We start from the raw sequence: 14,637 nt of genomic DNA on the forward strand, positions 1-14,637 counted from the left end.
ATTTTTTTCTTTCATTCCTCCTTAAAACTCTTTCCTTTCCTAATTTTCCTGAAAAAAAATCATTTTCTCATAGGACCTTGCCTCATGTCTATTTATCTGTGGTGCCCCCCATGTGAAAGATCCTACAGTGGTGGAGAATGCAAGCATAAAGGGACCTGGCATGGACCTTGGGTTGAGTCCCTAACAAAGTTGAGATCTTAATCACAGATAGGTCAGTGTTGAGGAAGGGCCAATGTCAAGTGTGCACCAATGATGGGAGTGTGTTTAAATATTTTTCACTCCTCACTCACTCCATAGACGAAGGGTCTGACATCTCATAGTTAACATCTCAGACCTGCTCTGTTTCCTCCAACAGTTCTTACCACTTACAGTAGTGAGTAATTTGGAACTTGATGTGAGTAACAATACAAGCAACTAAACACCCACTGAACATTTTTTTAGCTAACCACCATGTTATATAGCTGGGACTTTTGCTTTTGAGCCTTTAACAAATTCTCATGTGTGTCCCAGTGTGTTGAGTTCTGTCCTTAAATCAAGAACACATTAAATTTTATACTTTTTAGAAGAAGGTCCCTTCTTCCATTTATCTTGACTTCCATGGTGACTTGATTGCAGGTTTTGAAAAAAAAAAAAATATAGACATTTGTTGGACCACCTGTACTAGAAACATGTGTTGAAAAATTCCAGGCATCTTTAAAAATGACTTATGAATCACGTTTAAAATATTTAATAAAATAATTCAGACAGGCCACCCACTTATGGATGTTTAATGCTGTACTTAGATCTATTTAATTTTCCTGAACAAGAATAAACAAACTTTTCCATATTGTGTTTGATATGTCAGTTTCTCCCTGTTATTTTTTTGTTTTTAGAACTGATGATTAAAGCATTGAGATAGCATTGTAGCATGAGAGCTTTCAGGCTTTATCTTACTAAACAGAAATGGGAGATTTGTCTTTATATTTATTTCATATTTATACATTATGAATATATACATATATGAAATTAGAATTCACTCAAACACCTCTAGAAAAACTACAACAATGACAATAACAGTTTTTTTATTCTGCAGTCAGATAAATGAGTGTATTCTTCAGATTTTAGGAAAATTTATATAAAAATTGATTAAAAATAGCTTTTGACAAATGATTTACATAGGATTCTGCTTACTGTGCTTTACATAATTTCCCCTTTGTTTGTAAGCATTTTTTTTTCTATAAGTTCTTATTTTTCAACTAAAAAATGTTTTTCTCACAAATCCACTTTGTTTTATGGGAGCACGGTCTGTCATTCCAGGCCTTCTTATGTGAAAATGTACAGATTTCACCACAGTCTTCATTCTGTAGATTATTTGGTTCCCCCTCATACCAGTACCTAAAAGCCAGAAAATCAGAATCTCTGTTTATCTTTTTTTAATTCTACACGTTTATCTCACAAAGCTATATAACAGTTACTAACTACAGTTATTAGTACCCATCGTAGATGATAAAGAATTTTAAAATTAGCTAAAAGGATAAAGCTTGAATTAAGCTGATCAGCTTTAATGTAAGCAGTGATGTTATTATTTTTAGATTGAACCCCACATACAGTACAGTACATGTCTGCCAGTCATTATGTATAGCAGAACTCTCTGTATAATAATTATTATAATTATAATAAAAATTTTGTAAGTTTAAGTGTCGTATGTCTTGTTTATTTTAATTTTTTTTTACTACAAAACATGATATAACATGCGTTCATATCATCACTTTTATTAAAATTTTGATTTGAGCACATAACACTCTCAGTTTAGATATTTTACACACCCTTACCTCGGACTGCTGCGGATATGTTTTCTTTAACGACCCATGTTTCATATACTGTATTGGCATTTAACATGACTGCTTTAATAAGTACCAGTTTTGTAACATATGTTTAATAACAACAGTTGTTTGTAACAACAGTTTAGAACCTGGTTTAAAATTCTCTCAGGAAGACTAAACATATAATGATTTGTCTGTACATCTCTAAAGATTCAGTTTTCAGAAGTTGCCTACCTCTTATTTGAAGTTAACATATATGACATGACATGACATGACATGACATATGATATGATATGATATGATATGATATGATATGATATGATATGATATGATATGATATGACATGACATGACATGACATGACATGACATGACATGACATGACATGACATGACATGACATGACATGACATGATATGATATGATATGATATGATATTTGGTGATAAACCAGATACAAATACAGAATGATTTATCCTTTTTTTCCAAGAATTGATCCTAGCCTCTTACCCAGTGCCATTGGTCAGTTCAGTACCATCCACCCATTTCCACTCTCCCTCTATGTCTCTGTCACTTAGACCAATCCAAGCCTGATTATAGTTGCCCAGCTGTTTAATGATCTCCTGTGAGTAAAAAAAAAGATACCATGAGCTGTCATTAATAAGATGCCATTAAAATAATTTTCTATTCCCAATGACTATCAAATACTACTACTACTAATACTACCACTAATAATAATAATAATAATAATAATAATAATAATAATAATAAGACTTTTGTACCACTTTAAAGAAACTGCAATCATGTCCTACATTTTTGAAACAGACATAGGAAACTTAAAATCGGACAACTTCTAAACACTCCTCTCTCAAACAATCTAAAGCCCAGTTTGAGCATTTTTTTTTTTTTTTTTTCGTTTTAAAGTTTTTACAAGGCAGGAGCCCTTGCTCTCTGGTTTGAAATAAGTTGAGAGTACATCACTCTCAGTGTGTCCACTGCAGAAACCTCATTATAGTCTATGGATTGATTTTTCTGTTTTTTGAATTCAGGGTAAATTTGGAAAGAGTTAATTATTGTTGACCAACATGTTTTTTTCCCAACGTGGTAGAGATTTTGAGCTCTTTGACATGACATTTCTCATTTTTCAATCAGCCCAAAAACAAGCAAGCAAGAAGTCAGGAGACAATGTGATCCCATTGAGCTCAGGAGTGCTGGCTAAATGCTTTGTTGAAGTTTTGTGGTGGTGCATAGAAAATTATATTTGGCTACCCAGTCCCGAAATGGAGAAACATGAATTTTCAGGAAAACAATCAGCCAAGATTCTTAAAACATAATACCATACAGTAAGTAAGACAGAGAGAAGTAGAGACAACCCCCACCTGTACAGTTTTATATACAATAAAATAACAATAAATACTAATACATAACTCTGTTTTAGAATTTTTAGCCTACATACACACACACACACACACACACACACACGTACACACATACCCATTCCTCTGTGCTGTTTATGATCACCAGGTCTGCTCCTCTCTCTCTGCAGTCCTGTCTGCTCTCAGTCCAGTTCTTCTTCTCAGTAGAGATGGAGTAAAAACTGAAGTTGAAGAATTTCCATCCTTGTTTAACAAGATCTGATCACATAATACAACCCAAAATGCTTCTTAATGTTTAATATTTTGTTAATACCCAGTAAAATAATGAACTGTCAATTTTTATATATTCTTACGTAAAGTAGCCAACATGCAGTTAGATCTCTCTATAGTCAAGGTGTTGTAACTGGTCTGTAACTGGTTTCTCTCTATAGTTAAGGTGTTGTAACTGGTCTGTAACTGGTTGTATTTTGCATTAATTGTGTTGAATTTTAACGCCAGCACCATGATGGTGGTCAGCAGAAGAACACACAGCAGCACCACACACACTGCAGTCAGTCTGTACCTGCTCCATGCAGTCTTGAATCCTAATGGAACAGCAGATACAGAGATACAGTGTTAATGGACCTAATGTAACGCCTAGAAATCCATTATATAAAAATAAATATATATTTTATGGGAAAATATCTATACAATTTTTATGTAAACACATTTCTGAAGTAGCAGAAATGTGAAATGTTAATAATGGAGACACTTTACATACACATCAATTTATCACAAAATAATAAACAAAATTACCAAACAAGATCTTTATTAGGAATAATTGATATCTGAGGTAAATGATAGATATCTTTGTCTCACATATGAACTAATAGCATCTAAATTAATTAAAAAATATATATATTTAAAAATGATATCAACTTGGCCATGATATGGCATTTACATTTATGACTGTTCAGTCAGAAATATATTATTTGGCCCAATGTACAGTATGTGGGTACTTGACCATCCCATTACATCTCATTTCAGATCATACAATATATACACCCTAAAAAATGCTGGGTTAAAAACAACCCAATCTGGGTTGTTTTTAACCCAGCTGCTGGGTAACTATTGGACTAACTAAATGCTGGGTTAATTTAACCCAGCAAGATGGGTTATTTTTTTAACCCAGCAAAATGGGCTAAATATTCAACCCAAATGCTGGGTCATATTTAACTATAATGCTGGGTTAATTCTACCACATAAAGTGGTTAAATGTTCTACCCAGATGTTGGTTCATTTTAACTGGAATGTTGAGTTAATTCTACCTTACAAATAGGTTATTATTATTTTCATGTTTTACAGTGAATCTGTAAAAAAAAAAAAAAAAACTACCCACGTCTATTAAACAGTTAAATTACTTTGATATACTGGTTTATTACAAAAAAAAAAACTTAAAAGTTTTGCAAACCATACATATATGCAATAAACAACATCCTATTAAATGTTTATAGAAAAAACGTTTATTTTTCAAAAACACAAGAACCGATAATCAACAGCGACATCATTACTATACTATTACTCACAAGGGCAGAATGGAGTAATAACACAAATAGGCTGAGGCAGCTTCTACAGAGCAGGATCTCTCTGTGACATTAGATATCTTTTCTGCAGAACAAAACTATCCAGCCCTGGTCCCGTTTTAACATACAAACACTGTCTATGACTTTTCAAGTAGGCCTTGCTATTTCATAGCAACATTACAAAAAGTCCTATACAGGTGCACACTACTTTAAATAGTTAATGTCAAAAATATAAAATGCCTTGAAGCACACATCAACCGCCCCAAGTAGTGTGTATTGCTCCAGAGCCTGTCCCACCAGAAGGACGAATGCCTGAGAGCAGCGCTGGTCATCATCTTCCAACGTCAGGATGTACAGTAGGGGTACGGCCTTGACACTTCAGCCTGCTGGAGGTATTCCACCATGTTGGTGCCAACCTTAGAAAGAAATGAAAGCTAGGGTATAGATAACATGAAACAAAAACATGGAGACAGCTACTACCAAAAATAAAATAAGCAAAATAAGCATGGCTTTTGGGATAAAGCTCATATATATATGAGCTTTATCAGACTAGTTGATCTTGTGGTCTGCGTTGATTTTAAGCTAATTACCGAGGAGATACATTGTCATAGCTGGGGTCATACTGGCACATTACAGTCACCCAAATATTAATACTTATCTAGTAGTTATCTGTACAGCTGACTGATAGTTTAGTCTGAGTCACAAGCAACTTTGGTTAAAGAGGGCTACCTGGTTAGCTTACATGCAGCAGTCATATTTGCATACTACTTGCCAAAGGGGGAAAGGTGTATAATATAGTTATAATTCGGGAGAAACGCGGGTGACTTTTGACCGCGGAGTAAATTACTAGCTAGTGAAAAACGGGAGGTTAGCAGGTGTGTATATTTGTGAGAGGGTCAGTGTTTTGTAACACCCCAGCATTTTATTTTCTCAAACAGTGAGATTAATAAAGTTCTAATGTTAATGTGGTTGCTAACGCTAGCAACCTAACTAAATGCTAGCGTCATGCTAATACTACAGTTACAGTTTCGTCACCCTGCAAACATTCTACAGAGAAAGATAAAAAGCTCAGACATCTTATCCGTTTCTTTCACACACAGGTGGGGTTCTGTGGCTAACTATAGCAGCTATTGTCAGCCAAATTAACTTACCTCAGACCAGCCTGAAAGTTTGAGTGTAACCTTAACACGGTAACAGTAATAAATCTCACATATAGTAATAATTTTTCAGTCATATGTGACTTAGGTGAGTGAACATGTGTATACAGACCTTGTATTTAACGTCATTTTCCCTTAAATGAACCGTCATCAGCGGTGTGGGAGCTCAAGAGAGACACGAAGCTCTGACTGACAGCCGCTGAATCCACCGGGGAACTTTGGGGGAGGAGCCAATCAAACTTCAACCCAGCAGCTGGGTTACACAAAAACTACCCAACTCTCTGTAAATAACCCAGAAAAATGACCCAACAGCGGCAACCCAGCGCTTGGGTAGAAAAAACAACCCAGCGTTTTTTAGAGTGTACTAAATTACTGCTTATATTAATGTAGACCATAATAGAAATGGACTTACTCTTATAGATAAGTTTTAGCTAAAAGGAAATTAGAATTTAAAATTCAAATAGATAAACATTGCTTTTGGAGGACAGTAACTGGGCTTTTTGCAGACATCATAATTTTACAGTATTTTCCCCCATTAAATTGTTCAGTTGTGCTCTAGCTTTGATAGATATGTAAGAATAAATGCCCTGTGGTTAAAGGTGTCTGTCAGAGAAAACCACAAAGTTAAAAACCACAGTTTAACAGGAACAAGCCAAAGTGTAAATGGGGAAGTGTTTCTTTTATATATACACTACGGTTGAAAAGTTTGGGGTCACTTTCCAACTTCATGTTTGTTCCTGATTTTTATTTCTTTCTACATTGTAAAGGAATGCTGAAGGCGTCCAAAAAATGCAATAATCTTCTTTGGACAGTTAATAGTGAGATGTTTCTGCTACTTCTGCTCTGTAAAGACCTCATAACGCCTCTAATCTGAGCTGCTGGTTGTTAATTGGTCATTTTTCAGGCTGATAACTCTAAATGAACTTCTTGTCTGCGGCAGAGGTAGGTTTTGGTCTCGCCCTCCTGGGACGGCCTTCATGAGAGCCAGTTTCATTATGGTGCTTGACGGATTTTGCAAATGCACTTGACAATACTGTTCTTGCAAGAACTATTACAGAAAGGCTGTGTCTTAAAATAACAACTAACTGTTGTTTTTCTTGTTGTTACATAATTACCCAATTCCATATGTGTTATTTCATAGTTTTGAAATCCCCAGTATTGTTGTAGAATGTAGAAAATAAATCACTAAACAAAAAGAAAGAAATTTGCAAGTGACCCCAAACTTTTGAATGGTAGTGTATATAAAATCGAATATGTGATGTTGTTTCTCTGAGTATTCTTCTTTTTAAAACCTGAATTATGGTAGCAATTTGCAAAATTATGTTTTCTTCATTCCTTTATTCCTTTTCATGTACTCGCACCATCATTGAGGCTATTGTGTGAGACGAGAGACATAGATGTCTCCTGTTACCATGTAGTGGGTATACATTTTTTGTATAAATACATTTATTTATTTATATATATTTAGCAATCAACTGTCAAATTATTTTCTTGTTTTTTTCTGTTTTTCTTTTGCTGTAATACATTTATCTACTAATGAAATATTTGTGGTTTAACCACATGTCCATCAAGTGTTTGTTGCAAAAAACTACACAGTTGACAGTCTCAGTGACAGCCATGTAGGCGATTACACAGAGTAGCACTGAGACCAATGTTCCTTACGCACAAACAATAATAATAATAATAATAATAATAATAATAATAATAATAACAATAATAATAATAATAATTGTAATAATTTATTATTATTATTATTATTGTGTGTGCTAGTGCCCTGCCTTGTGTACCCTGCCTTGAGCCAGCAAGTTCCCTAGGAGAGGCTCCGGGACCCCATGACCCTACACAATCCACAATTACTAATCAATGGATGGGGTATAATAATAATAATAATAATAATAATAATAATAATAATAGCAACCAGATTAACCAACCGCAAACCCTACTCTTATTATTACTCCATTAATGATACCCCATGATATAATACTTTGTTCAACACTAACAGTTTGTAAATGTAATGTGTTGTACCTGAGGTCATAGATCTCCTATGGCTTTCTGGCACTTGAGTCTCAGGAACATCTTCATTCAGATAAATGTCTTCATATGAGTCTTTTGAGGCAGTGGATCTGTAATTCGCTGAGTTTTCATAAATGTTTCCACTCATCTCCGTTTCTGTTATCAGCCTTCACCCTGTGTAATGCTCAGGTCTATTCTGTTCTTGCTCCAGCTCTCAGAATAATTGTGCGTGTGTGTGTCTGTGCGTGTGTAGTATACGTAATATATGTCACTGTCTGAGAATTCAGTATCAGTTCTCTTTGCATGTCTATTTATGCACACGCACACGCATGCACACATGCACACATGCACACACGCACAAAATGGTGGGGAGCGAGAGAGAGAGAGCGGAAAACACCTATATCTTCTAAATTATGACCAACAGAAAGCTTAGAGTGGACAATTGACATTATTAAGGAATAAAACATAGAGTGCTGTTATAGGGAAATAAACACTGACACTGTATGAATAGCAGTCATTGATTTTCCCACAAGAAGACATCTTAAAAATGCACTAAAGAATATAACACTTATGAGACTTGTGTGCAAATTGATTTAAAATTAAGAATTCATTCCAAACTCTAAAAAAATGAGGGTAATGAATCAGGAAAAACATCCAGCATTAAACCTGTGGTGAATCCCAACCTAAAGATCAATGACATTTAACAATTATGTAAAATTCACTTTTAATGAGTTAGAAATTAAACTGGTTCGCAGGTGCACAAAAAAAAATCCTAAAGAAAAAAAATCCTTGCTTTTTTTTTCATGTTTGTTTGGGCAGGCCTAAAACAAGCATTCTTATTTTATGCCAATAAACTTACTTTATGTACGACATTTAAATCAAACCAGGATATTTGATGAAGAGGAAGAACAGAACATAGTTCATTCAGTAAAAACCTTTATTTCTGTATACAGTCTCCTGCTACACTAATGCAAATTGTCCAGGCTTTACTAGTGCTTGGATACCATCATCATGGTAGAAAGCCCCATATATACAGTATATGCACTGTGACACTTCATATCTTTGTCAGGTTGTGTGACATGTTGTATCATTTAGTGTCTTGATTTGTCAGATGTTGCTGGTGTCTGTTATATTGTTTGAATTGTAAATTTATTACACAATTAAAACTGTATTGGTGCTGTTTACAAACGCTGTCCATCTAATCTGACTGAGCTGAAGCTGTTTTGCGAAGAAGAATGGACAAGCATTTCAGTCTCTCGATAAGCTGGTAGAGACATACCCTAAAAGACTGGCAGCTATAATTGCAGCAAAAGGTGGTTCTACAAAGTATTGACTTAGGGGGCTGAATAATTACACACACCCCACTTTTCAGTTATTTATTTGTAAAAAATGTTTGGAATTATGTATGATTTTCGTTCCACTTCTCACGTGTACAACACTTTGTATTGGTCTTTCACGTGGAATTCTAAAAAAAAAATAAAATTCATGTTTGTGGCTGTAATGTGACAAAATGTGGAAAAGTTCAAGGGGGCCGAATACTTTTGCAAGCCATTTATGTATATATATATATATATATATATATATATATATATATATATATATATATATACACACACACACATATTATGTAAACCTGCCAAAAATTGAGCAGAACTGTGCTATTTAAATCCCCTGGCTGATTTAGGAAATGAGAAACAGGTCAGTTGGTGCTAAGGTGAGTTAAAGTTAAATCTGGACTAGATCTGGAGCTGGATGTGACAGAGATGAATCAAGTGCTATTTTGTAAACTAATCAATGATCGATTGATGTATAATAAGTAATTAAGCAATTAAAAATAACAAACATGAGCTGACTCAACTTTCCATATGTGCTTCTCCCATCAGAATATCATTACATTGCAGATCGACTCCACCTATAGGTGGAACTGTGCATGTTCACTCTAGGATTGCCAGTTAAGGTGGGCTCAGCCCCCATAGATGTTGAACACATGTTTGGCTTGTTCAGAATCAGTACTTAAAATGCGTCTTCTTGATCACACACGCTGTTTACCGTATAAACCTTTTTTCTATGTACAGGTACAATCAGAAAATTGTAACCAGAAAACAGATAACTTTAAACTTACATTGATTAGCAATATAAACAACACACCTATGAGGATGGACAGTGGAATAAACCGTGTGGGTGCCAATAATGTCAAACATTTATCTGTTAATTCTTTGACAATACTGCTGCTTTTTGTTGGAAACTGGCAGACATAAAAATGTGAAAAATAGTTTCTGATGCAATGACTTCAATCAATGTTGGGATCACAGTGTTAATTAATTTAGTGTTTTAGCTACATAAATAAGACAGTAGGTTCTCTATTCAACCCCTTAAAATTTCACAGCTACTAGGCTATTTATTTAAATTCATTAATATAGACAAACATTGTTATAATGTAATTAAACAAAGCATCTTTTAAAAATTTTTTTGTTTTTATTCATTAAAAAATAAAAGTACCTTTTTCTGAATCAAAGTGACAAAAACCCTACTCTAAGGCTATTTACGATATACAAAAAAAAAGGATTTTTCTATCTCTGTAAATCACACTGCTACGCAGTTAAAGCTAATGCACTGAATGCTGTCTGTCACTATTTTTAATCATTTATGTGCATAACTCTATGGTAGTTAATGCCATGTGCACTGTGCAATGTTTTATATAGACAGTTAGGTTTTTCAATTAAAACAGTAACAGCATGATTGTTTTATAAAGTAGACTATAGGTTCATAGGGTGTGTATTAAGGGCTTCATTTTCACTAGAGAAAACAGCTGGTGTGATAAGGGGGAACACAGCAAAGATTTAACTGATTAATCCCTCATAACATTTTGTAAACTGTATTTATGAGAAAGGACTGCACTGATGCAGATATAACAATTTATCGAAAAACACACACCTTGCCTTTATTCTCCGTCTGTGGCGACGAATTACAGACCGCGCTGAAAGACGAGGGGGAGCCGAAGGAGCCGAAGTCTGCCGCCGCTTTCATATCAAATTTAAAGGGGACGATGGGCGACCAGCAATTTGTGTGAAGTTTATGGAGAATTTTTAGGAGGGCTGATTACAAATGTTAGGGGGGCTAAAGCCTCCCTAAATATGGCCTAGCGACGCCCATGTTTTAAGTAGAGGGCACTTGAATCTTACTTACTCACTTATCGTCTTTACCGCTTTGTTCTGTATTCAGGGTTGCAGGGGCCGGGAGCCTAGACCAGGAGGCTTAGGGCATGAGGCAGAGTAATCGGCAGACATAAAGCGCGTGTCGTCCAGATAAGAGGGTGGGAGAACATCCGGGACTACAGCGTGGCTCTCCCGAACCTGGGCGAACAGCTTTTGGAGCTGCACCACCTGCTCCTGCAGGTCACGAATGCGCTCCTCATTTTGCTACACCAAAACGTGTAGATATCTCCCATTTCTCCCTTGCCACAGTCATGCCAGACCTCCTCGGACCATGCCTCTTCGGCAGTGCTTGGGATCTTGTATCCCCCAGCTGCCTCACCTTAAAACGGCGTCCGCCGGTTCGGCGAGCCTGCAGTCCTCCCAGCTCTGCCACATCTCTCTCTCTTCTTCCTCCTCGCAGTCGTCCAGCCATTCCGCCAGCTCGGGCGAGATGGTGATTGCTCCCCCCCAAAAAAACATGCTGTCGTTTGTGTGAGCATGGCATAACTGCAGGAGGCAAGATGTTGTTCCCAGAAACTCGTCTTTATTTAAAGGAAATCACAAACATAAACAGATTCACTCAACTTATAACATACACAACAAAAGCTAGACGCCTGACTGAGGTTCAGTCAGGCTATTTACTGTATAAGGATGATCTTAATTACTCGCCTCGGTTCAGGTGAATGCTTCCCTGCGCCCTATGGGAAACGAAGTTTAACTGAAAACAAACTAAAACATAACAAACCACATCAGTGAGCGTTTTGGCGCCCTCTACGGGTTAACCCTTACACTAAGGACAGTGAGACAAAAACATTTTTAAGCCTGAATGTTTTAATTGTCATGATGATTTTAAAGATGATGATGATGAGTATTAAATTTTTGTCCAAACGTGTCTTTTATGAGCTCAGTGTTACTAAAACATCTCTCCTTTAGATGCATCTCTGCATAAACGCCATTTCCTTACTACTTATAACTAGTTAGGACACCTCCTGAGCTTGCTTACATTTCGGTGGAGGTAGACGTAATTTTCTATTTTAAGAATCTTGATGATAGCTATTACTTCTAATCTAGAAAGTAGGAAGAAAATGGCATCACTTAATGATCCCTGAGGAGCAATTGCTTACACTGAGACACTTAAAGTGACCCATTATGAAAATCTCACTTTTTCAGTGATTGTGTGTATATTTGAGAATCTGGAGTACTAACTATTTATTTTAGTACTACAAACTATAAAATAAAAAATTTATAGTAGGCTCCATTCTATTTCACAGTGTATTTTAAAGTGTGCTACCTTCCCTACTTCCCACTCCCTGCTCCAACTCCCGGGAATGGTGGAACTTCCCTTAACAAAAGGCCAGTATTTGGAACACCCCATGACATCACCAACACATACAGTATATCACTTTCCCCTACTGAAATTAAACATTGGATATTTATTCAAACAAATACTCATTTACTCATCCTCTATACCACTTTATCCTGTATTTAGGGTCGCGGGGTCAAACAAAAACTGATACATTATAAAACATATAATATTCTCATAATTAATCTTATTACACATTATCATCCTATATGATGTTAAGGAGTGACTGATTAAACTTTTTAGGGCAGGATTTTAAATAACTTCCTCTTCACTAACACTTCGCTCTACATAGGCAATCATTTGGTTGAGTTGAAGACTGAATAAATGTAGTTCACCATTTGGCCACTAGATATCATTTGAGATTCGACAGGAGAAAAGATAGACTAGTTACACCAGGATAGATATCCAAAACCGATATTCCTTGTACGGTATGTGTATAAGTATATCAGTTCTGTAATCAAAAATAAAATAAAAACAACTTGTATGTCTTTAAATTGACATCTCATGTACACTATGTGGCCAAAAGTTTATTATAACAGTATAATAATATAAGAAGGACTGCTTTGTCTTATACTTGCAAAATTAAAAGAAAAAAACAACAAGCGTAACATATTTACTGTAAATAATTACAGTGCAGTAAATGCCCTGGCCCTTTTAGCATACCCATGTGTAAGACTTTTTTTTTTTTTTATTATGTGAAGAGTGGTGGTTAACGCTGATCTTAGACCAGTGACACTTTTGTCATGCAAGCTTACAGTGAAGTTGCATAAAGAAAATAAATCTACAAATAAATCCAGATATACTGCAGGAACATGTCGACGAATTCATGTGGAAAAAATCAACAGTACTGTAAATGAAAACAGCAGGTAAAAGTTTCTTTTGTAATGGTATAAGGGACAAAAGTAGGAAAAATTGGTACAATGTATACATCATTATAACACAACAAAGTTATTTTGGTATGTTTATAACTGCTGGACATACAAGAATATGTCATGTATAAGTGAAAAGTGCAGCTCAAATGTTTTCACACTTTGACCGCAAGAAGTGATGTCCCTTTTCTGATGTGTAATTTCCTTTACTGACAACAGCACATTTAAATCAGTGTACATTAGGAAGTGCAGCAGTTTGCTCGTGTTCACACAGAGATACAATAATTTAGTGTTTTAGTGAGTCTCCTATAGATTAGAGATGTTTCAGAATTCTTCTGAGCGAAGGGAAATGATGGTGGATATCTATGAGGGTGCAAATGGTGTTAATCATCATGACCCTGAACCTGAAGATGGTGACACAAAGAGAGCCCCAGACACGGCGCCGCACAAGGGTAAGGACAAAAGTCTAGGTATGTGCAGAGATGCAGTAATTCATGCTTTTATACATTGGTCATGCTTTTCTGAGCAAGTGGAGATGGTGGAGAGTCCAGCTGCTGCTAAGTGTAACACAGTAGAAAAGTAACAATATATATATATATATATATATTTTACTGTTGAACCTTGCTTTGTTTACCAAAGTAGGCCTACACTATGAAGGACTAAACATGACATAATTATGAATAAATAAATGTGTGAATAATAACTGTTGTATTTTATGGACAACTCCACGCACATCACACCTACACTACATGTTTACGTTTACATTCTGGACCATTGCACAAAGTCACTTTTTCTATGCATATTTGCACACCATGTGTACAGTATATTTCTATTTTCAGGTTCTATTTTTTTTAGTTAAATTTTTATTTAAATTTTCTATCATATTTCTTCTATTGATATTTATTACTTATAAGTTTTAATTCTCTTTTTAAGGTCACTGGCGGTCGTGTAAGCATTTCACTACATTTCGTACTGTGTATGACTGTGTATGTGACAAATAAAATTTGAATTTGAATTTGAATTTATATTAACATACTGTATTTCAAGATTTATTTCACAATTTACACATTTCTTCATTTCTTCATTTTTGTGTTGTGTTGTCACATTTCTCTATTTAAATGTATTCATGCTGATAAGGTAGGAGGTCCCAGCCTTAGTGTGTGTGTGTGTGTGTGTGTGTGTAACAGAGAGTTCAACCTGGGGAAAACCTTATCAGCATACAGGGACAAATAAAAAAATGTAGAAATGTAGAGCTGCAGAAATATATATATATATGGAAAAATGTGAAAATAAATCTTGAAATAT

The 14,637-nt window shown here is 35.3% G+C and overlaps 1 protein-coding gene across 1 annotated transcript; it reads right to left on the reverse strand.

Annotated features, from left to right (window-relative positions):
* Nucleotides 1–783: 783 nt before the first annotated feature.
* LOC128508789 (CD209 antigen-like protein C) lies at nt 784–7,981 on the reverse strand. Its single transcript, XM_053480270.1, has 5 exons — nt 7,919–7,981; nt 3,528–3,758; nt 3,293–3,432; nt 2,309–2,421; nt 784–1,374 (listed from the first exon to the last, which is right to left on the reverse strand). The coding sequence occupies exons 1-5, from the start codon at nt 7,926–7,928 to the stop codon at nt 1,236–1,238; spliced, it is 633 nt and encodes a 210-aa protein (XP_053336245.1). The 5' UTR covers nt 7,929–7,981; the 3' UTR covers nt 784–1,235.
* Nucleotides 7,982–14,637: the final 6,656 nt, after the last annotated feature.

Source organism: Clarias gariepinus, chromosome 20 (assembly GCF_024256425.1).
Source record: "Clarias gariepinus isolate MV-2021 ecotype Netherlands chromosome 20, CGAR_prim_01v2, whole genome shotgun sequence".
NCBI lineage: Eukaryota > Metazoa > Chordata > Actinopteri > Siluriformes > Clariidae > Clarias > Clarias gariepinus.